The following is a 20,545-nucleotide window of genomic DNA, read 5'->3' as shown; positions in this document are numbered from 1 at the left end:
GATCTCCTTTAGAATGGACTGGTTGGATCTCCTTGCAGTCCAAGGGACTCTCAAGAGTCTTCTCCAGCACCACAGTTCAAATCGGTCAGAATAGGGAGTAGTAAAAAGCACATTAAACTATATTCTATTACCAAGGACCTGTGTGACCTTTAGCAAGCCACTTCATCTCTCTGGGCCTGAGTGGACTCACCTCTAAGATGAGAGGTCGAGTATGACAGTCTGACCTCCAATCTGCCCAGGATCATATATATTATCCTTCATTGTAGATCTCGTATCCACATTGGCCATCCCACATTGAGGAATAATTAACTAGCTGAGCAGAAATGGCTGTTTTCTCCATGTGGAAACTAATTCTGGCCTGTATGACGTGTTATTGAAATTCTTGCTTCCTTCTAGTCTTTAAAAGGAGTTTTAGGTAAAAGCCTCTTACCAAAGGTGGTCTCATTGAGGTAGTCTGTGGGCCACATGTCAGTTTACTCCTTGGACTCTCAGTGGGGTGTGGGTGTCGGTGTATGTGTGTGTGTGTGTGTGCCCCTTGGACTCTCAGTGGGTGTGGGGTGTGTGTGTTGGGATGAGGATAGGTACCAAGGAGGTATAAGTCATGGTCTTGATAATCATGCTAATCAAACACGAAGCAGATTTCTATAGTTAGAGCATTGGTTTTTATTCACTTGCAGGTTTTGTTTTGTTTTTGATTATTTTCTTTTACCTGTTCTTTGCAAAATATCCAGAGGCTTCATTGTCAGGCAGTTAGGAAAATTAAGGCTATTTCTCTAACAGAGTTATTTTTCATTTGAGTGATTGCATTTCATAAAGTGAAAAGGACCTTCTAACAGCAGTGCATCTCATTCCTGACAGCCTTCCTCTGTTAATTAGCATCTCGCTCATCAATGGCACCCACAATAATTAAATTTTTTAAAATCTGCATTGGGTTGCTAATCAAGGATATGTTTACAGAAAATAAAGTCTTTGGAATTAAACACTGAAATTAAGCATTGCTTCTAATTAGGAGAATGTAGATAAAGTATTCTGGAGACAAAATTCTAAAATGAAAAAGTCTTAGAGGCTACCTGGTTTAGCCTCTAATCACAACGAGGTAAGCCTGGACATTAAAGATTTTAGTCATTTCTTGGTTACATTTCCCAACTTCCCTAAGCCTCAGTTTCACCCTTAGTGAAATGCAATTAATAATTTATATGTCACAAGGATGTTGTAAGAATTAGAGTCAGCATTGTGTATAAAGAGATTAGCACAGGGTATGGCCCATGGTAGTGGCCTGATAAATGCTGAATGCTGCTGTTCATGATAAATTTAGCCCAGAGTTGTTCTTCATTCTCCATAGTTGTTACCTAAGGAAGAACACATGGTTAAATGATTCTCCCAATCATGTTTGTCTATGAACTCTTCTAGAAACTCTGGCATTCAGATTTTCTGAAATAATCATCTGGTATAGACAAATGCCGAAGAATGGATGCTTTTGAACTGTGGTGTTGGAGAAGACTCTTGAGAGTCCCTTGGACTGCAAGGAGATCCGACCAGTCCATTCTAAAGGAGATCAGTCCTGGGTGTTCATTGGAAGGACTGATGCTGAAGCTGAAACTCCAATACTTTGGCCACTTGATGCGAAGAGCTGTCTCATTTGAAAAGACCATGATGCTGGGAAAGATTGAGGGCAGGAGGAGAAGGGGACGACAGAGGATGAGGTGGCTGGATGGCATCACCGACTCGATGGACATGAGTTTGAGTGAATTCCAGGAGTTGGTGATGGACAGGGAGGCCTGGCGTGCTGTGATTCATGGGGTCCCAAAGAGTCGGACACGACCGAGCGACTGAACTGAACTGAACTGGACTGATAGACAACTGAATAGAGCAAAGAAAACTGTCCATCTGAGAATAGACATCTCAATAATTTGTATGTACTTTGGCAGGAAGTTTATAAATGTTAAGATAGATTATGTCCATCTTACTGATGACTGAATCAAAATGAAAGGAATTACCTTCTTATTACGTGCACCAGGGAGATCATAGACTCTTAATGTCTCTTAAATCATGAGCAGCGTAAGAATCTGATGGAACCGCAAACCATTCTCCCCAAAATGCCAGACACACACTCAAACATTTCTGCATCTAGTTGCAAAGAAGTTCTTGGACCCCATATGTTTTGTAACAATCCGTGGAGCCCCTGCTTTATAAAGTAATCCATTAGGAATTAACTGAGATTAATGAGGCTAGATCATCCATAGATAATTTTCTCTTTATACCAAAAGAGGAGATTTGAAATTTTAGAAATCAGAAATGACAATTTTAAAATTTCAGTTCTTAGTCAAAATAACATTACATCTGTTCAGCTAGATGAATGTTTCTACTATTCTGGTCACTAGACAAGATGGTTAGGTCTGGCTGGTTATAGTTGCATGCATTTGATAGGTGTTGGATAGGGAAGACAAGATTTTTAAGGATAGTTTTCTTCTAAACGCTCCCTGGAGCTAAAGCTTATATCCTAAAATTATAAAAACATGCTCTTTTTTCACCACCTGTGTAACTACTTGCCTTCATAAGACCTTACTTCTTCCACTCTGGACCTCTTCCCACCAATCTCAGCAATTCTTGTTAGATGATCTATATAGGCTGACACCTTCAATTCCAAATTGTAGGATCCTTTTAAAAGGAAAAGGCTAGAAAAAAAATGATCTGACCTGACCCCTATATTTTATAGATGATAAATTGAGCACTCAGTTGGAGATTAATTTGCCTAAGGTCACATAGCTAGTGGTATGCCTGGGACCTGAAGCCAGGTATTCCTTGCCCTTTTCACTGCTTAGGTTATCTTTCCTTAAATTTGGTTTGGGGCTGCCGATGCTAGTCTTAGCTTGTGCGTGTAGAATTTGCTCTCTGTCCATCCTCTACCTGTTCAAATTGAGCTCAGATTCTGAGCACAGCTTTTCTGCTGGACCCAAGAGCTTTAGATTTGCTTGTTTCTGATTGAGCATCTGGATTTTCTCTTCCCTAATCAGGTATCTTTCCAGCTCCTCCAAGTAGGTAGGCTTTGGTAAGAGCCTCACTCAGCCTGTCTTGCTTAGCTGCTGTGGCCATCATAACTGAGATGCCAGAGACTAAACCACAAGGCCACAGGTGGTCCCGGGGCTCCTGGAGTGAGGCTGGGCTCTCTGGCAACTGCACATCGTTTCCAGCTATGGCCCAGGCCAAGGCGTTCTGTTCTTCTGCTACTGTGGGCCTCATCTACTGAACATGACATGAGCGGACTGCTTTGTCTTCTCTGTAGAGGATATGGATGATGTTCGAGGATAACCTGCTTATTAGGAAGGATAATAGTAATCTGAAAGTTTAAACACTTCCTCTATCACTCAACCACAGCACCTGACTTAACATTTAAAGATTTCTCACCACACAACATCAGAAAGCAGAAATAAGGATGAATAAAAAGGTGTGGACATACAGTGTGAGACTTTTTTTCCTCTGTATTAAGTATTAGACTAATAAGTATTCTGAAGGGGAAATGTTGCTAAATCCCTTTTTGGTAGCATATGCTAAGATAAATTCCAGGGGGATTTAGAAAATAAATATCTAATAAAAGACACATAAATGTATATTTATATAATTTGGGGTTGCAAGGATTTTCCTGAGCATAAAAAAAGGAAAAAAAAAGAACTTAGAGACTGATAAAGGTAACTGTATACATAGTAACTTCATTAAATTAAAAATTGCATGTAAATAAAATTAAAAGGTAAATGTCAACTAACCGAGCATTAGTAGCTTTTCTAACTAAGACCATAACACAAAATCAAGGTCATAAACAGCAATCACAGATGATAAATGGCAAAAGAATATAAAATATTGAGCTTCATTAGTAATGAAATAAAAGCATATAAAGATGAGATGCCATTTTCACCTATCAAAGTAGCAAACATTTTAAAAGATAATAAATATAAGTTTGATAAGGGTTTAGGAAACTGGCACTTTCACTCATATATTGCTGATGGGAATATAAAATGGTACAGTCTTTCTAGACTAACTTGACTATGTATCAAGATCATTAAAGCATGCATTCCCTTTGATGCCAAAATTTCAGTTGTAAATGTTTATCTTAAGGAAATTATCAGAAACAGTTACTGATGTCAATGGACAAGGGTTTTTAAGCATGAATGACTTTAGTGAGATTTGCATTTATATAATGGTATACTACAAAAAAGATAAAAGTCCTGTTTTTAATTCTTATGTCTCCTGATGTGTTTTGTCAGCTCTATGACTGGGCTTATATAACCTAAAAGGAACAAGGATAGTTTTTAAGACATGTTATTCCTAATACTACCCACAGGAAACTATCTGGACAAAGTCTGTCTCGGTGGGAATAACCAGAAGTGAGAAGGCCTTCGAGCTGAGTGGGAGGAGGGCATGAGTTTTTAAAGGTCGGGGAAGATTGATTTGGATGTGAGAAAGTGCTCTTAATATAGACGGGCTAAAAAATTTACGGGAATAGTGTTTGAATTAAGATCCCAGTTTTGTAAGACAAGTGTGTGCCTGAAATCTACCTCGAGATGTTAACTGGAAGAGAACTTACTATTTTTGGTAGTTTTCTACTACAACCATATATTCAGAAAAGAATACACGCTATTTGAAAAGAAGAAGCAGCAGTCTTTTACGGGTGATTAGAAGCTTTCGGGGCCTTACTTTGCTTCCAGGGCTAGAGCGAAGATGCCCGCGGCCAGGGGCGCAGAGGCCGAGGTGCCCGTGTGGGTCTCCGTGCAGTCGTTGTGAAGGTCAGCGCTCGTCTGGGGGGCGTCAGGACAGAAAGAAATGTGGGAGAGCACGTGAGGCGTGTGATCCTGTCCCCGGGGGTTAACCCTACCAAGGGCTGCGTCTGCGCTGATCAGGAAGCCCAGCTGATTCAATTCCCTACTTCCTCTTCTGAACCACAGGCGGATGCTTGCCATCTGCTGATATTTTAGCTCCCTCTCCTCTATATGCAACTTGTCTATAATTCTGGCATCAGAATGCATTTTCTGGGGATGAAGTCCTCCCACTGTGAATTTTTTTTTCCCTCTACTGAGATTCCCAAATGAAATGCTGTCTGTAAAAATGGGACTGTTTCAGAATCGCTGTGAATCATGCTGGCCCATTAATCATCAGGTCCATTGTGTTTGGCCTGGCATATTTAGAAATTTTGCCTCATGCCCAATTCCCCATTGCCTTCAGGTTGACATTTGACTGCCTCTTCAGCAAAAGGAAGAGGTGCTGATTTTGGCCACTTGAACTACTTGCACAAAACGTGTTGAGTGTGTTTCGCTTGCACCCACTGTTGATGTCTTCTGATGGCCAGGAGTTAACATCATATTTGTACTTTGAAAATGGTGAGTTTTTCAAGTGAAAGTGTGCTAGACACAGATCTGGGCTCAAATTCTAAACCTGCCACTCAGTAGATGTGTCCCATGGGCAAGTCACTTGGTTGTCCCTGCCTGTCAAGTGAGGTTGACATTTCTTGTCTCATATTCTAAAGCTGAAATGAGATCCTGTCTGTGAAAGCAAATTTTCACACAACAGCACACTGCACGTAAGGAATTACCCAGGCTAATTTTAGCTTACTGGAGAGGTTGCTGAAACGAAGGGAAGAAACCAAAAAGACTTCCAATTAGTCTTCCATAAGGACCACAGTGTTGTTGGTTGAACCAGAAGTTGGGCCAAAGGATTGCTAGCGAGACACCCACCCAGGCTCTTGCACTGTGATTTTTAGCTAGAGATTTCAATGTGTGGGAGGGAAGTGTAAAAAAATAATTTGTTCCATTATCACCTCCTTTGGCTTCCCACTTGGAGTCGCTGAATATCTCAAGTGATAGTGGCTCTGTTCCTCTGAGGGCTGCGGAAGCAAGTTTGCCCTTTTTACCTGTTGACGCAAGTAAGCCCCCAGAGATGACTGTGCTGAGGGAGAGGTTTGCGTAGGACAAAGGCTGTGTTACTGCAACTGTCTCAAATAGAAGCCACCAGCTGTCTCTTCTATGGCTGGTGTACCTAAAGAGGATCTTTACAAAGGTGCATATTCCTCCTCCTGCTTCAGAGCAGAGTGGCTCGGATGAGGGTCCGTCTATGAAATGGTGACTCCGAAATGGACAATAGGCCATTTTTTTGAAAAGCTCTGGACACCCACGGGATCATTAAGAGCTGGAGGCTGTGCATGCAAGCAGGACACATGTCTCATAGTCTCCTTTCAAAGGCTCTAAGTTATCTCTGCTGTCAAGAGCCCCTGGGTAGAATGTTACCATCTCTTTGAGTAATTGAAAGTACCAAAATGAGAGGCAGGCCAGGGCTTCCAAGTTGAGATCCCAGTTTTACTGTCTTAACTAGAGTAGGTTGCAGAGACAGAGTTCTAGAAGAGTGATCCTGCATGAAGATCTTAGTTCTGACAATTGTGTTGAGATGTCATTAATATGAATTTTACACACATTCCAAAGGCTAATTATTAGGGGGTTGACCCACAATCTAGTTGGATCTTGACCTATTATTTTATTAAGATCTACATGCTTTAGTTAGTTTGTTCTTCTCTGTGTCAGGAGTTAAGTTTGAGGCTTTACATTTTTAAATTAAAAGTGCCTCTCTTTGTTCTCAATGCCCCCAATGGCCCTTCATCATCATGCCCTTGAAGGGAAATCCAATAATTGCCCTTGGCAGTCTGACTCATGGAAGAGAAGGCACAGCCAAGTGTGGGCTGGAGATGCTCTCTGAGCATATAACCTTCCTAAGCTGCTTATTCGGATGCTGAGGAGTTCACCTCAGGGGAAACTTAGGCTGTTATTTTCCTGTAGGTCATCCGTTCTTAGGAGACATAGCTGGTGCATGCTCCATACTTTTATCATCCACTAAAGGGCAAGTCAGACATACTCCCTACTATTAGAGAATCAGCAAGTACCAGGGTGATAAGCCCCCACAACCCTGAAATCTCCTTTAAGGCTGTTTTCAGGGAGGCATCGCACAAGCTGAAGAGCCATTTGAAGTCTCGGTCATTGAATGACAAGTCGGTGGCTTCTAGGGGCTGAATTTAGACATGACCGAGAGGCAACAGCATCTTAGCAGATGTATCATTATCCCTGAGAAAGAAGACTTCCCAATACATACCCACCCTTCAGGTGAGTAACGTGTGAGTCTCCCCAACTGAGAAAGGAAGCTTAAGCAAATCCATCTGACCCAAGGATCCTTTGGAAGGCGAACTGTGCTCTCCTACCTAAGCAGAGAGAGGCAGACAGAGCAGCTTACAATTCGCTGGTCGGTGTAGTCCCCGCTGCTGTACGAGGTGGCCAGCGTGGAGGAGCACTTCTCTGCGTACCAGGGGGAGAGGCCTTGCTGCGAGGCGCTGCTGATGGAGATGGTGTAGATGCTGTCTGTGTACCCATCGCAGTCACAGTTGTCTCCCTGGCGGCCCCCGTTCCCGGAGGCCCAGACGAAGATGGAGCCCTTTCCTCGTCTGCCCTAAAGGAAAAGCCAAAATTTACCACGTCTGTTATCATCTGCTGAGACCACTGTCATCTCCCAATAAAATCCCCAACAAGTATACAAATGCATGCATGAAGTTCTCAGAGACAGGAATTTGTGATCAGTTTCATCTCCAGGTCCTCCAGCAGGAGGACTCTCCCGAGACTGTGTGTTGCAAACCCCTGGTGGGCTCTGGCGTGCTGGGCCTCCTCCATCCTCCTCTCTGGGATGGCGTGGAGTGAGGACTTTTCTTTTTTTTTCTTTATTATGTGGATTCATAATCTGGCCTTTAGCACTCACTCATTATTTTTTTGGCCATTCCCTTGGCTTGTGTCACTCCATTTGAGTCTTTGAACTTCCTCTCTAACTTTCTGTTTGAATCTGCTGGCTGACTGATAGCGTGACAAAATCAGGCATTATTCAGATCTGCTTTGCAGCTGCGTTAAAGGGACTCTTCAATTGAATGGAACTCGTCAAGGCTACTCTTTCTATGGTTTTTCAATTTGTGCTCTCCAAAGTTTCTACTTTTGTTTCATCCTGTGCAGAACTGGGCCTTAGAATCTTGGCAAGGATGCCCTCAACCCCAGTGTCAGAGCAACACAGCCAAGGCACAAGTGTCCAATAGGCACGTGTAGAGAGGGAAGCGACAGGTTCCTGAATTGAAGGGTGCCTTTTCAGAGCATCCGAAAGAAGTCTGGGGAGTAGTTTACCTAGTGTAGACTTTCAAAGCAGCAGGAAAATTAGAAAGGACCTATCCAGAGTATTTTTCTTAAGTAAATATTCTAAGAAGAATGAATATCTGTTGAATGTCAGGCCCAAATGGGGAAAACATTAACTTCCATCCCTCTGAAGAATGATTTGGCTCTCTAAAGGCAGTTCAAATCATTAACAGCAACAGGAAATTCACAACCATTTCTTTGCACATAAGCTAAGTGTTCTTCCCTTCTCTTCCTATTCCAGTGGCAGGTTTCGTTTCAGCTGGGTCTGTGTTAAGCATCTCACCTGTTTGACACCATACTCAAAAGCCTTCTGGGCCAGTCGGCCAGGCCCCTCCACAGTTTTCCCGTCATCGTTAGGGCCCCAGCTTGCACTGTAAATATCCACATGCCCAGGGTTAAATCCAATTGAGCTGGCTTCAATAGCATCGGTCACAATGCCGTCTAGCATTCTTATGCCTGAACAGCAAAACAGACAAATACAAATATGTTGATGTCAGTGTGTGCATGCAGGATGGCACAAGGCTCTTGATATTTTATTCTTCAAAGGACTCTCCAAAGAGTCAGAAACAGGGTAACCACTGTATGGCCCAAATGCCCGTGACCCAGCTACTAACAGCACCACGGGAAGATACAAGTCACTGCCTCCAGAAGCTTTCTTTATCTGCCCTTTAGAGGTAACTATTTGTGCTATGCAGTGGGCATGGTTGTTGTCGATTATAAACATGTCATGGGCGTGTAGACACTGCTGTATTTAAAATGAGTAACCAACAAGGACCTACTGTGTGGCACAGGGAACTCTGCTCAGTGTTTTGTGGCAGTCTGGATGGGAGGGGAGTTTGGGGGAGAACGGATACATGTGTATGTATGGCTGAGTCCCTTTGCTGTTCATCTGAAACAATCACAACATTGTCTGTTAATTGGCTATACCCCAATACAAAATGAAAGAAAAAAGCTAAACTATAATCAGTAAGAATAAACGCTTATTTTTCCACTGGGGAAAAAAGTCTCGCCTTCCCCTTCTGACCTAATAACCTGAAAATGACGGGATAGTTTTCAGAAAGAGGCATCAAACAACCCTCTGTCAACATGCCTGCTCATAACTATACCAGGAACAACTGTGGCCCAGCCAGCGCTTTACAAAGGGCTCTGTATGGGAAACCGTGCAGCTTGAGAAGACCTACCTACAAAAGGAGACTAACAAATAGGGAAAGAACTCCTGTTTCTAAGCACTGATTAAAAATAACCCAGAGGCCATTCTTTTATGTGTTTGCTAAGAAACATTTGCAAAGTAACATGCTTCCTTTTCTCCTAAATAATTTCAAGGATGAAATCATTGCCATGGATTTCACTCCTGAGGGGGAATCGTTTTTCATCAGGAGAAGGCAGATGCAGTGGCTCATTGTGCTTTCCAACAGGCTGTCACCCATCATCAGACTCATGGACGCAAGAGCCAGGAAGGCAAAAGCAGTTTAGACAGATATTGGCAGCTACCTGGTTATTGCTGGCTTCAGGCTAATGATGCGATGGAGTGCACAGCCTCAGGTTTTCACACAACTGCTTACGATGGAGCATGGGTAAAGGAACGTGGAGCTGACATGACTAGCAGAAATCATATTTATTTCTTTAAGAAAATTGTTTAAAATGCATTTGGGAAAAAAAAGAAACCCGAGCTTTACTATTTGCTAGCTCTGTGATCTTGGGCAAGCTACTTCTTTGTGCCTCAGTTTCTTCAACTGTAAAATGGGTTTGATCACAGCTCATGTGCATTGAGAATATACTATATGCAGCTTCCATTACACAGGCCTTAAATGTGTGAACTTATCTATCCATATGACAACCATCTGAGGTAGATGTTGTAATTTTTCCCAGGGAGACAGACTCAGGTCAGAGGGGGCGGGGACTTGCCCAAGGCCACATGGCTTGCAGCTGGAAAGCTGGGACTTGAAGCCCATAAATCTGGCACTCAGATCCATTGTGTTAACATCCATTCCAGGATGTGGATCCTGTCTTGCCAGTTAAATGATGGACACACAGTAGGTGTGTTTTAGTTTCCTTGAGGATCTCGCTTCCGTTTCCTCCTCTGTAAAATGAAAGGGCAAGATGATTCTCTCACAGACTGTAGCGACTTTGTTCATCATTCCTTAGGAAGTGCTTTCTTTTTCTAGGTGATTATGTAATTTGTACTCCTGCCTTCATTTTCTGTAGATTAACGTGTCACTTTGACAACGCTGGCATCAAAGGAATCAGGAATGACCCCTAAAACCTAGGAGTATGTGCTGTGTTAGTGAGAGATTCATTCTGTATGCTAGGATGTGTACTTATCTGATTTCTGAAAAGGATTACAAAACCACATTCAAGGTATGCTCGTGTAGAGCTTGAAAGAATCTCACAGTCGTGGCCATGTTCTACAATGAATCTTTTTTGTTGTGGTTTTAGAAAACAAATTAAATGCAAAGCTAATAGTGTAACCATGAACTCCAGAGGAAGGGCTGGTGTAAAGAGGATAGGCAAGTGCTTTATTCTCTCCAATCCCCTGCAGATCCAGAGGAACGCGGATGGCAGCAGTGGGCTCTCTTGTCTTCACTTTGGTGTCAGGCGACTGACACAGCAGCAGGAGGTTGGGGGGTGAGGGGAGAATGTAGTGCTCCTTTCAGGATCCCCCTTGCCTCGAAGCAGCTCTGCTGTTGTACTCCGGGCCCCAGCTCTTGTCCTGTGACTATCCGGTGGCCACAGCTTTCTCGTCCCAGTTTCCATGACTACTTCCTCCCCTGGCTCCCCTAGGTCTGAAGGTGGTAACATCTGCTTACAACAGTCCCTTGTTGGTTCCCTTGAACTCTTGTAAATAGTTTCTTTATCAAATTGTGCTGATGGAGCTTGCCATATGCTTACCCATAAAGACGTTGAAACAACCAGAGATTCTAAATTCTTGCTACTACAGATAACCTTTGTCTTCTTTCTGTAATACATATGCATTCTTTTAATTTATTTTTTCACTGTTCTTTGTTGTGAACTGAAGGACTACAGAGCCGAGAGGCAGGGAAAGTCTTTGCCTAAATTTACCTTTTCCTTCTGTTCTCTTAGCCAGAACCCAATAATAAGCCCTTCTAAATCAGAACACAGAGAAAATCAGATTTGCTTCAAAAGCTATTCAACATTTCCATCCCTGCCCCCCCTCCCCCAAAAGAGATGTATGTGCTTTGTTCAGGTATCATTTTCTGAGAACCCAGATCCATTGATTTGCACATTTCAGATCACACTCAAGTTCTGTAGAAAATTTTGCATGGGGTTCACTTCTTCCTCTGGTTGTTGAAAGTTCCTCCCAGCCTACCCCATTTACACCAGTTAACACAAGACTTAAAGCGCAAATCTACAGTAACAACCCTCTGCTTTACCTCCAACTTTGGAATTGTATGCAACTCCGACCCCACACTTGTGATTATTTGCTTGCATCGCAATTTCTCCTGCACATCTGGTCCCATGTCTGAGGATGAGAAAACAGAATTTATAAAATGTAAATGAGGGCAAACATTGGCTTTGCATACAAATCGACGGTCCATGGATATACTAACTTTCTGTCAGCCTTGCTGCTGGTGTTTATCCCATCAGTGTTAGATGATGTGTAGGTAAGTGAAGGCAACAAATCCCGGAGCCCAAGTATATGAGTTTAAATTCTAGCTTCTGCCAATAACTAGGGATATGACTTTGGGAATGTGACTGGTCCTCCAAAAGTTGTGGCATCCCGTGAAATACTAAGTATGCAGAACACTTAGAACAGTGGCTGGTATACAGAAAGGACCAGGAAGTGTTGGCTATCAATACTGACTATGAGCAGCTCTGACACTTTCGGAAACCACCTGAAAGAAATGGTTTTGGCCCCATGCTTGTTGGTGTTGAAGTGACCCCTTCCCTTCCCCCTCACTAGTGACTTCCTTGGATTAGAGGGATATGCAGAACAGAGTCCCCTCTCAGCCCTCCTCTTCTCCTCTAACCATACACTAGACTAAAACGTCCGAAGGTTTCCTGGTCCCAAGGGGATTTCGAAATGTTTAACAAGGGGCTCCAGGCTATTTGGGATGCCAGGGTGCTCCTGCAACTCTAATTGGGACCAGAAGCCTGAACAAGACTAGTTTTGCAACCAGACGATGAGGGTAATTTATGACTTCAGAGCATTTGGGGGGAAAAGAAAATCCATCTCTTAAACAGACCAAAGTCTACTGTTAAAGTATCATTTCTGAAATTCTAGAGATAGTGATTATCTTTTCCTATCACCTTCCTGACCTCAGGAAGGTCAATAAGTTGAGAGAACTTTAATGTGAACTTGGTTGCCTCATGACTTTATTCCATTGTGAAAGCTCCCAGGAGCAGCATGAAGGCTGTGGACGCCTTTGGAGGAGCCGCTGACCACATATGCTGACACAGAGGGAAAAAGAGCAAGGGTTAGGTCTGAGCAAATGTCAGCCAGCTCCTTCTGATTACTACTTTCCTGGACATCTGTTAATTTAGGCCAGAATGAAATATAAAAATTCTTAATTGACTGGTCTTTTAAAATAAACCTGTTTCACTTTTCTTTTTTTATCTAAAATACCTGGTCTCCTTCCACTGAATGATGGCCTCCTTAAGACTGGATAGGAGTCTTAAGTCAGAACAATGCAATTCACAGTCTTCCCTGATGTAGCAGGTACCAACTTCTTTTTGGTCTTCTAGCATTTTCCCATTTGGGGAAGTAGTCCTCAGCCACTCCTTGTGAGTCTCTATCATGAGACTTGTCTTTCCAGACAGCTTTCAAGAACTGATGCTTTAGGTTCCATGTGAGCCTTGTGGATCTCGCTATGAGGCGTTCTCTGTTGAGAATGAAGCTAAGTGGAGGTGAGCAGCACTGGGAGATGGAGATAGAGCAGTTGGTGTCCTCAAGGCATATTATTTGAGTTTCTGGATCTTGCCATGCCTGCAGCTGATCATCTCTTGGGTAAAAAGTATTTTAAAATCTCCGTTTTACTTAATTTTCAAGTTAGGATTCTCTCACTTGCAACTGAAGCTGTCCTGACCAATACATCCATTCTCTACAAAATTCGTGCATATTGAACATGAAGAAGGCGTCTTATGCTTCTTTGGGGGCTTAGCCCTCTCCACCTTTGTAAAAGGGAAAATTCAGTTGCCATTCTCTGAGAAATATGCTACCAGAAGTCACCACCACCTGAATTTCTGTCCATACAAAATGGAAGACAGGGCCCAAGATAGCAGAGTCTCCAGGTGGATAGATGGAACTTACAGAATCAGCCTGTGAGCAGACATCTCCACCACTATACCTCTGTCCTGAAAATGATGCAGCATGACACCACCTATTATTGATCTCTCTTTACATACTGAGGACTGTTTTCTTTAAAAAATGTAGGATCATGTACAAATAGGAATTGATATCTTTCCCTCCTCTTAGCCTCACTTCTCACCTCTGCCCCTTGAGAAAAAGAAGACTTTATCAAAGTGCTTCAAATGTCATTCTTTTTAGACCTATGGCTTTCTTCCCTTAAATCAGCCTCTGGGGTAAAAGCACCCTCTATTATCTTAGGACAATGGTTGTAACTGGCATTTAAACAAATTGATTTTTAAAAAGTTATTTCAGAAGGTAATTTAAAGACTACCATGGCAGTTGTTAAAATATCCTTGCCATGCATGTTATATAGCTAGAAAAATAATTTGAAACTTTTGTTGAAATCTTGATTACAAATTCATGCTAGATTACTAGTAAGAGTTACCTGCACTTCTAAGATTTTGTTATTTAGTGATGTCTCTCTTGATTTGCAGAGGAGAATTCAAATGCAGCTTTTATTAACTTCATTTACATAGTAATAAAGAACAGCAGCAACACAGATAGTTTGGAGAGATAAAGCCCTTGGAACTGGGAGATAATAGGTCTCTAACTGCTATGAAGGCCAAGACCAAATGGGGCAATTCATTTTCTAAACCTAAGGGATTTATTTCTGACACTATGCTGGAAGGGTAACTAACTCTATTTTTTATTGTGCCTTTTGATAAATGATGGGGATGTTAGTTTTTTGGTTGATAATCAAGAAGACCCTGAGAGATAGTTGCTTTTTGTGTAATTTTCAAATAGCAGATTCCAAATTGGCTCAGAAAATTGACTTGTCTCTGCTTCGGCTCTTATCAGATGATATTATTCTTGTCATGCTTTTTTCCTCACTGAAAGGAGTTCTACCTCAGTTGCTAAATGAGAAGCCTTAATCATCATTATCATAGTACATGTTTAACTTGTTCTATGTACCAGACACTATCCAAGTCAATTATATATATAAACCTATTTAATCCCCACAAATCCCCGATGAAAGAGGTACCATCATTATCTCTTTGGTTGTTGTTTAGTTGCTCAGTGGTGTCCGACTCTTTGTGACCCCATGGGCTGCAGCACACCAGGCTCCTCTGTCCTTTATCATCTGCAGGAGCCTGCTCAAACGCAAGTCCATTGAATCAGTGATGCCATCCAACCGTCTCGTCCTCTGTCGTCCCCTTCTCCTCCCGCCTTCAGTCTTTCCCAGCATCAGGTCTTTTCTAATGTGTCAGCTCTTTGCATCTGGTGGCCAAAGTATTGGAGCTTCAGCATCAGTCCTTCTAGTGAATATTAAGGATTGATCTCCTTTAGGATTGAGTGGTTTGATCTCCATGCAGTCCAAGGGACTCTCAAGAGTCTTCTCCAACACCACAGTTCAAAAGCATCAATTCTTTGGTGTTCAACCTTCTTTATGATCCAACTGTCACATCCATACAGGACTATTAGAAAAACCATAGCTTTGACTAGACAGACCTTTGTCAGCAAAGCAGTGTCCCTGCCTTTTAATATGCTGTGTAGGTTGGTCATAACTTTTCTTCCAAGGAGGAAATGTCTTTCAGTATCATGGCTGAAGTCACCATCTGCAGTGATTTTGGAGCCCAAGAAAATAAAAGTCTGTCACAGTAAATGATAAAACTCATCACAAAGAAGTTAGCTACTTTGCTCACAGTCACTCAGCTATTAAGTGAAAGATCTAAGATTTGATCTAAATCTAACTGCAAATCTGTGCCCTTAAGTGTTTGGCTGTGCTGCTGCTGCTGCTGTGTCACTTCAGTCGTGTCCGACTCTGTGCGACCCCATAGACGGAAGTCCACCAGGCTCCCACCTCCCTGGGATTCTCCAGGCAAGAACACTGGAGTGGGTTGCCATTTCCTTCTCCAATGTGTGAAAGTGAAAAGTGAAAGTGAAGTCGCTCAGTTGTGTCCGACCCTTAGCGACCCCACGGACTGTAGCCTACCAGGCTCCTCCATCCATGGGATTTTCTAGGCAAGAGTACTGGAGTGGCTTGCCATTGCCTTCTCCCCTCACCCTATACTATATGCGTGGTCCATGGTCTGCTGTGCTCTGGAAGCTCACAGTTTTCAGGCACAAATTAAATAAAATTGTATATGCTGCTACCTTGGGGCCTTTGAAACTCTGTGAATTGGCTATCATCAGTACCATGAGTTGCAAGTCCCTTTCGTTTGGCAGGGGAAAGAAGGACACCTGAATTCCCCTTTTCACAAGTACAAAACTCCAAGAATATCGTTTCACCAGGTATTCACCTATCATGCGTCTGCCACACAAATCATCACCCACATCGGATCCTGGACCAGACCCAAGGCACACTGCCCAGGAAAGAGGCTGGGCTGACACCTCCAGCTAACAGTCTCCTCAGCTGAACCCATGTGGGAGGGAGCAGATTTCACTCTTAGTGTTGACCAAGGGAAAGGAATGAGAGTTGTCACTTCTAGTTCATTCTAGGAAGAGCGTTCTTTTCTTCTCAGCACTTATTGCCCATTTCCTTAGGTAGTTTCTTTTAGGAGAGTAGGTAAACAGGGACCTTGTCACCTTGTTTTGAGATGAAATTAAAAAAAAAAAATAGAGTCAGAGTGAGGTGAGTGACTTCCTCAAAGCCATCCTCCTTTCTGGTGATTGGCAAAGCTCTCACTACCAGCCAGGCTAACATTGCAAGGTCCCGCTGTAAAAGGATAGAAGTTCCTCCTGGTCCCACACTGCCCTCACTCAGAAATATGGCTGAGCATTTGTCTGGGGGAGTCCTGCTCTAAGTTTCTGAGACATCCCACTTTCCTCCAAGGGGGCCCCCCCTCATGGTTCCTATTGTGTTGTTACTGGAATATTCTAACCTCTAGGGCTGTTTGCGGTTGACCGCTTTAAAAGATAATTGCTAGAAGAAATAAATGGCACTGAAGGAAAGTAAATGGTACCTCCCTAAGCCTCCCCTTCCTGCCGAGGGAAGAAATATACACCCAGAAGTTGAAGCCAAGTCCTTGAGCTCCGGACTCCCTTCCTGGGGTTTCTTAGCCTTCTGGAGGAGGACAATCCAATGTAATAGTTTTAGGTCAACAGTACCACACCTGCCACGTGGGAATTCTGAGACAATAAGGGAGAAACTGGGAGTGCAAGTGAAAGCAAGAAAGAGAGAGAACTGATGGACCCAAGTCGGGTGCTAATCCGGGAGGGAGGGAGGGAGAAGGGAAAGCGAAGTACATTGTAGGACAGCCACAAAGAGCTTTTCCCTGCTTGTTCTTTCCGTTGCCCCCTGCAGCAGTGCTCATTTTGCCTTGACTTTCTGCTCTTTTGGTGTGAGTTTCTTTTGGGTGAAGCAAATGAAGAGGAAAGAGTGAAATGTCTCCTTCAAGTCTGTGAGAGATGTCTTTATGCGCAAAGATGAGCTTTCCCATGGGCATGGACACGGGGCTGTGTGCCTAGAGGGTGAAGTTCCTTTGGAGCTAAGAAAAAAGGTTAAATGTCTCTTGCCTTTGGGTCTTCGTTTGCCTTGTTGCTTTGCCAAGTCTGGCTCGTAGCCTCACTCATTACCCTGTGGATACTATGTAGAGTTAGTTTAGGAGTCAGAAGATGTCCTTTGCCTCTTCCTTTTAGCTTTAAAATACCCAGAAGAAACTCTAAAACAGACCAATTAGCCCAGTGCCCTGGAGACTGTGTTGGATTTGAGGGCCAAGCCTTACGGTGTCATGTCTGGTGTCTTGCCATGCTCTTCTGAGGGAACTTGTGAGCATGGCTGTGGCTACCATAGGAAGTCGTAGGGATTTGTTATGTTGTCCATCTGTATTTCTCTTCATGGCTAGCAACAAGCATGTTGCTAATAGTGAAAGATTCATAGAGGAACTAGGTGCAACGGTAATGGAGTGAAGACTTTTATTCTTTAATGCTTTGGACTGCAAGCAAATCACACCAATGAATCCTAAAGGAAACCAGCCCTGAGTATTCATTGGAAGAACTGTTGCTGAAGCTGAGGCTCGAGTAAACACTTTGCCACCTGTTGGACAGCTGACTCTTTGGAAAAGACCCTGATGCTGATAAAGACTGAAGGCAAAAGGAGAAAGGGGCAGCAGAGGATGAGACGGTTAGGTAGCATCATCAACTCAATGGATGTGAGACTGAGCAAGCTCTGGGAGGCAGTGAAGGACAGGGGAGCCTGGTGTGCTGCAGTACATGGGATCTCAAAGAGTCAAACGCGATTTAGCGACTCAACAACAACAACAAATGTCCCAAATATTTCTTCTAAAGCCATAGATATTCAGTGACATTTTGAGGGGAATATTTCACAGTATAAGAAGAAAGTTTAATTGAAATATAGTACTGTAAGCCAAAAGGAATATAAAAATAGAAGCTTCTGTTTCCTGTTTTAAAAGCAACAAAATGTTGTAGTATGGATGGTGTACAAAAATGTGGATCATGTTTATCGTGTAATTTTCCCAAATAAGATGAAAGCATTTTAAAGCACTTACCCCACCCCCAAATCCACATTCACTTACTTGTTCTCATTTGTAGGATCATATCGGGGAAATGGATCATGGTCATTATCATTAAAATCATAGCTGGCCTCTGGGTCCTAAAGAGAAAGCAAAAATAACACTGTAGCATCAAAAAAAAAAAAAAAAAAAAGCAGTGCTTTCCAAGTCTTCTGCAGTTCAGTTCAGTCACTCAGTTGTGTCCGACTCTTTGCAACCCCAGCAGCACGCCAGGCCTCTCTGTCCTTCACCAGCTCCCGGGTTTACCCAAACTCATGTCCATTGAGTCGGTGATGCCATCCAACCATCTCATCCTCTGTCGTCCCCTTCTCCTCCTGCCCCCAATCCCTCCCAGCATCAGAGTCTTTTCCAATGAGTCAACTCATCACATGAGGTGGCCAAAGTATTGGAGTTTCAGCTTCAACATCAGTCCTTCCAATCTACCCCTGTCCTATTCCCATCCTGGTTAGTTTCTGGCCCTGTTTTTGATCATTCATCATAGCCGGAAACCAGGCAGAGATGACGTGCACGAAGTGAGGCAACAATTCTCAGTGAATGTTTCCAAACCTATAGAATCTCATAGGCTATTAGAACAGGAGGAGTCAGAGTTTACTTAGTTCAGCCATGTCATTTTCCAAATGAGAAAATTGAGGTCCAGAGAAGTGGAATGGTTCAACTGGCTGTAGAGCTAGTTAGTAACACTTTGACACTCATCCTCCCTAAGGATACAGGTGCAAAGAGCTGGCTGTGGAGTGGGGTTCAGGTCTACAGTGAGCTCCTTCAGCCACCCAAGTTACACGAAACAGACTTAAAACAGACTGCTATTCTCTGTATTTCTCTGCTGCTGCTGCTTAGTCACTCAGTCATGTCTGACTCTTTGTGACCCCATGGACTGTAGCCCGCCAGGCTCCTCTGTCCATGGGATTCTCCAGGCAAGAATACTGGAGTGGATTGCTGTTCCCTTCTCCAATAAAGAAGGCTGAGTGCCGAAGAACTGATGCTCTTGAATTGTGGTGCTGGAGAACACTCTTAAGAGTCCCTTGGACTGCAAGGAGATCCAACCACCTTTTAATAATTGTGTCACCACTCCTGCTGTTCTTTACGTTACTCTGTCTTAATAATTGCTAATCTTTTTCGTCTCTTCTTTTCCACACCATTTCCTTTGCTCTTTAGCTTTGGAACGTTGGTTGAGTAGAAAGGCTGGGATAAAGACAGGGCGTCGTATTCAAGATACAACACAGATCTTTAAATCAAGACCTGAAATATTTTTAATTCATTAGTTTGCCTGTGCTGGGTCTTAGGTGTGGCTCATTGGATCTTCGATCTCTGTTGTGGCATGTAAGATCTTTTAACTGTGGCCTGTGGAATATTCAGTTGCAGTGTGCGAGCTCTTAGTTGTGGCATGTGGGATCTATTAATAGTTCCTTGACCAGGGATTGAACCCAGGACCCCTGCTTTGGGCACATGGAGTCTTATCCACTGGACCCTCAGGGAAGTCCCCTAAAGACCTAAAATATTATGGAGAACTTCATAAACAAGTAAATAATTTACTTACTTCCCATTTTTGGTAAACTTTTCTCAGCTTGTCATTTTTGCCTTATGAAGTACATGCTTTGATTTGCATGGATGGAGTCACATTCATACAACTTCACAATGTGAGAGCTATTGACCCACAGGGAATGTGAGGAGGATGACTGTGAAAATGATCTCAGACATAAGGCTTGATCTGATTGCTTTCATGTCCCCCAGTACTGAGTGGAATAGAATTTGAATGGCTTTTTAATAATCTAGACAGTGTAAGTGCCTCCTCCAACCCCAACACACATAACTTTTGTACAGTCCTTAGCTTCAGCGAATTCTTTCAAAGTTTAGTGATAAAAAAAAAAGAAAGAAATTTATGTGCACTGGCAGAGGGGTGAGGGAATTAGCCAAAGCTTGGTTCATCAACCCCAGGGCTCGCTGAGAGCACCTCCTGCTTGAGGGAAGTGAAGCCCTAACTGTGTGTCTGTGTAGACAACTCCCTAAGCTGCAGCAATAGGAGGGCTTAGACTCACGTAGTTGGCATAGATGTCTGTGTGATTCCACTCCAAGCCGTCATCCAGGACAGTGACAACAACGCCTTTGCCTGTGATGCCTTTTTGCCAAACAGGTATCACATGGAGATCCAACTTGGGCAGGGTTGCAGTCATCCTTGTATCTTGCTGGTCAAAAAGAACAAAGAAGTGTTGGTAAAATCATAATTTATTTGCTACACAATGAGAACTGAAGCTGCAGTCTTGAGACCCATCTTTCTTTTTCCTGGGGTCATTCTATTCTTTAGAAGCAGGCAATTAGGTGAAATAAAAGACAAAGTTGAGGGGAGGACCAAGTGAATCATCATAGTTCTGCTCTTTTTCCAGTTGTTCCAATGGAAAATCACTCGAAAAGATGAATCACCCTGTGACCCTTGTCTTTGAGCTGTGTGGCTTTGAAGAAGTTTATCCCTAAGTTGCTTCCATTTATAATTACATGCTCAAGCTTTTCATCTA

The 20,545-nt window shown here is 43.0% G+C and overlaps 1 protein-coding gene and 1 pseudogene across 2 annotated transcripts in view; one reads left to right on the top strand and one right to left on the bottom strand.

Annotated features, from left to right (window-relative positions):
* The window catches only part of LOC129558979 (polyadenylate-binding protein 1 pseudogene), a 180,795-nt pseudogene that overhangs the window by 34,654 nt on the left and 125,596 nt on the right, over positions 1-20,545 (top strand). The window lies entirely within an intron of this gene.
* PCSK1 (proprotein convertase subtilisin/kexin type 1) overlaps positions 1-20,545 on the bottom strand; it is a 41,579-nt gene that overhangs the window by 12,091 nt on the left and 8,943 nt on the right. The window contains exons 4-9 of the mRNA XM_055429440.2: positions 20,072-20,218; positions 18,042-18,118; positions 11,591-11,679; positions 8,482-8,654; positions 7,264-7,476; positions 4,690-4,790 (exon numbers count right to left, since the gene is read on the bottom strand). Of these exons, the coding sequence (XP_055285415.1) occupies positions 4,690-4,790; positions 7,264-7,476; positions 8,482-8,654; positions 11,591-11,679; positions 18,042-18,118; positions 20,072-20,218 (800 nt within the window). The remainder of the gene's footprint in view (positions 1-4,689; positions 4,791-7,263; positions 7,477-8,481; positions 8,655-11,590; positions 11,680-18,041; positions 18,119-20,071; positions 20,219-20,545) is intronic.

This window comes from Moschus berezovskii, chromosome 8 (genome assembly GCF_049115385.1).
Source record: "Moschus berezovskii isolate FMDL1 chromosome 8, NW_MosBer_1.0, whole genome shotgun sequence".
Classification (NCBI taxonomy): Eukaryota; Metazoa; Chordata; class Mammalia; order Artiodactyla; family Moschidae; genus Moschus; species Moschus berezovskii.
The sequence above is the reverse complement of the archived record's forward strand: the minus strand, read 5'-3'. Positions and strand labels throughout refer to the sequence as shown.